The sequence below is a fragment of the Etheostoma spectabile genome, chromosome 13, assembly GCF_008692095.1.
Source record: "Etheostoma spectabile isolate EspeVRDwgs_2016 chromosome 13, UIUC_Espe_1.0, whole genome shotgun sequence".
In the NCBI taxonomy this organism is placed as follows: Eukaryota; Metazoa; Chordata; class Actinopteri; order Perciformes; family Percidae; genus Etheostoma; species Etheostoma spectabile.
The window spans coordinates 13,966,396-13,968,134 of record NC_045745.1 but is presented as its reverse complement, the minus strand read 5'-3'; the positions used below and the strand labels follow the sequence as shown (position 1 = coordinate 13,968,134).

General features: G+C 38.1%; 1 protein-coding gene across 2 annotated transcripts in view; it reads left to right on the top strand.

The window, feature by feature from the left end:
* gtf2ird1 (GTF2I repeat domain containing 1) overlaps positions 1-1,739 on the top strand; it is a 38,610-nt gene that overhangs the window by 29,341 nt on the left and 7,530 nt on the right. For both annotated transcript variants that reach the window (XM_032533879.1, XM_032533878.1), the window contains exons 17-18: positions 523-706; positions 906-967. In XM_032533879.1, the coding sequence (XP_032389770.1) occupies positions 523-706; positions 906-967 (246 nt within the window). The remainder of the gene's footprint in view (positions 1-522; positions 707-905; positions 968-1,739) is intronic.

The following is a 1,739-nucleotide window of genomic DNA, read 5'->3' as shown; positions in this document are numbered from 1 at the left end:
CTGTTGGGCCTTTTTACAGGCAGCATATCGGTGTTACTCTCAAAAAATAATTTGCTGTCAATGATTCATACAAGGGTAGGAAGTTATGTCACACCCTTTTATTTTGCAGTAAGGCTTTAATCTCCTCCTTCATGTACACACCCTTTATCAGTGTTCAGCACATGAAAAGTCAAGCTTTTATAGTCTATTCAAATATTAATATTGTAACATTTTAGTTTTTTAAATTATTTAACACATCAGAATTAGTCTGTCAAGTGTGGGGTCAAATTAGAGGGGATGAAAAAAATGAATCGCAATTTCATGTCGGATGAGTTTAAGCAAAGGGTTACCAACCGAGCGTTGGTATTATGGAGCAGTTTGTAGTGTTTTAGTTTATTGTCTGTTGATCAACAACATCACACTGTGAGCAGTGGAGCCTCAAAACCATGTGACAGCCAAATAAATATGTATAAAAAATGATTTGCTTGTTAAGACTTGTGTAGCAAACTAGCATCTAGTGAGCTTTTATCTCCTCTTCCTCAGCTGACGCTCTGGGCCTGCCTGAACCAGCCAAGGTGCCCTACTCCAAGTTCCAGATGTACCCAGACGATCTGTACGTCACTGGGATGCCAGAGGGAATCTCTCTCCGAAGACCTAACTGTTTTGGAGCGGCCAAACTGCGCAAGATCTTAGCTGCTAGCAGTCAGATTCAGTTTGTCATCAAAAGGTGAGAGCAGCGACGTGTTCTAGTATACCGTATATCACTTCAGGTGCAAATCACATCCTGTATTAACACCACTTTATCATTATCCACTACCTTTGTATTAACCGTTAAACAAGGTGTTAGACAAGGAATTGACAATTTAGTTTGGGGATTTGCTCGCTACTTTGTAAACATTGTAAATAATCCTTTTGTTTGTCTCCAGGCCTGAGCTTTTAACTGAGCAAGTAAAACAAGAGATGCCTTCCATGCCCATCTGTGATGCAGGTATGTATACTGTTACGTTTGGCTTGTATAAACAATGTATTTAAATGTAAATAACTGAAAAATAATCATCATGTTCTTTTTTTGCCCATTTTTGGCAAGTTAGACGGGCTTTGTTAGGTTGTTTTGTTTTAATTCAAGCAGAGATACACTCAGGTTTTGTTCAGAGGGAGCCACGTTATTCCCTCACCCTGGGCAATAATGAGAAGTTAATGTTAAAGCCCCGGTGACAAAATGAAGCCACTTTGTGCATGGTCGTGCATATTTCATATGTAGTTATTTATTTATGTTTATTATATTGCCTTCATTAGGGATTTAGGTCATTCAATTTTTTTCAGTACCAACCACAGTTAATTGTTTTTCTGCATACAAGATTGCATAATGCTTGCAGTTGCTTGCTCTTTTTGAGTTTTCTTTTTGGAGAGGTCAGACAGCTGTGCATAGATCGCCCTTTACACTAATCCTGTGGTCTTCTTAATCCCTTCTGCACACAAGCAAAGTCATTTTTCATTTTTCTATTGAAGATGCATTATACATTTTAAAAAGATGTTGCCATTCCCCATAGAGCCCGACCAATATATTGGCGGACCAATGTTATTGGCTGAGATTAGGCATTTCCCAATCTATCGGTATCAGCATTTATACTTTTTTTTATATTCATTCATCAGAATCGTTTATAATGACCAGTAAATGACTCTGATAAATGAATATTTAAACGGTCTAATACGGTCTACCATGTAATGAGTGTTGGCGTTGCATAGTTTGTCCACCAGAG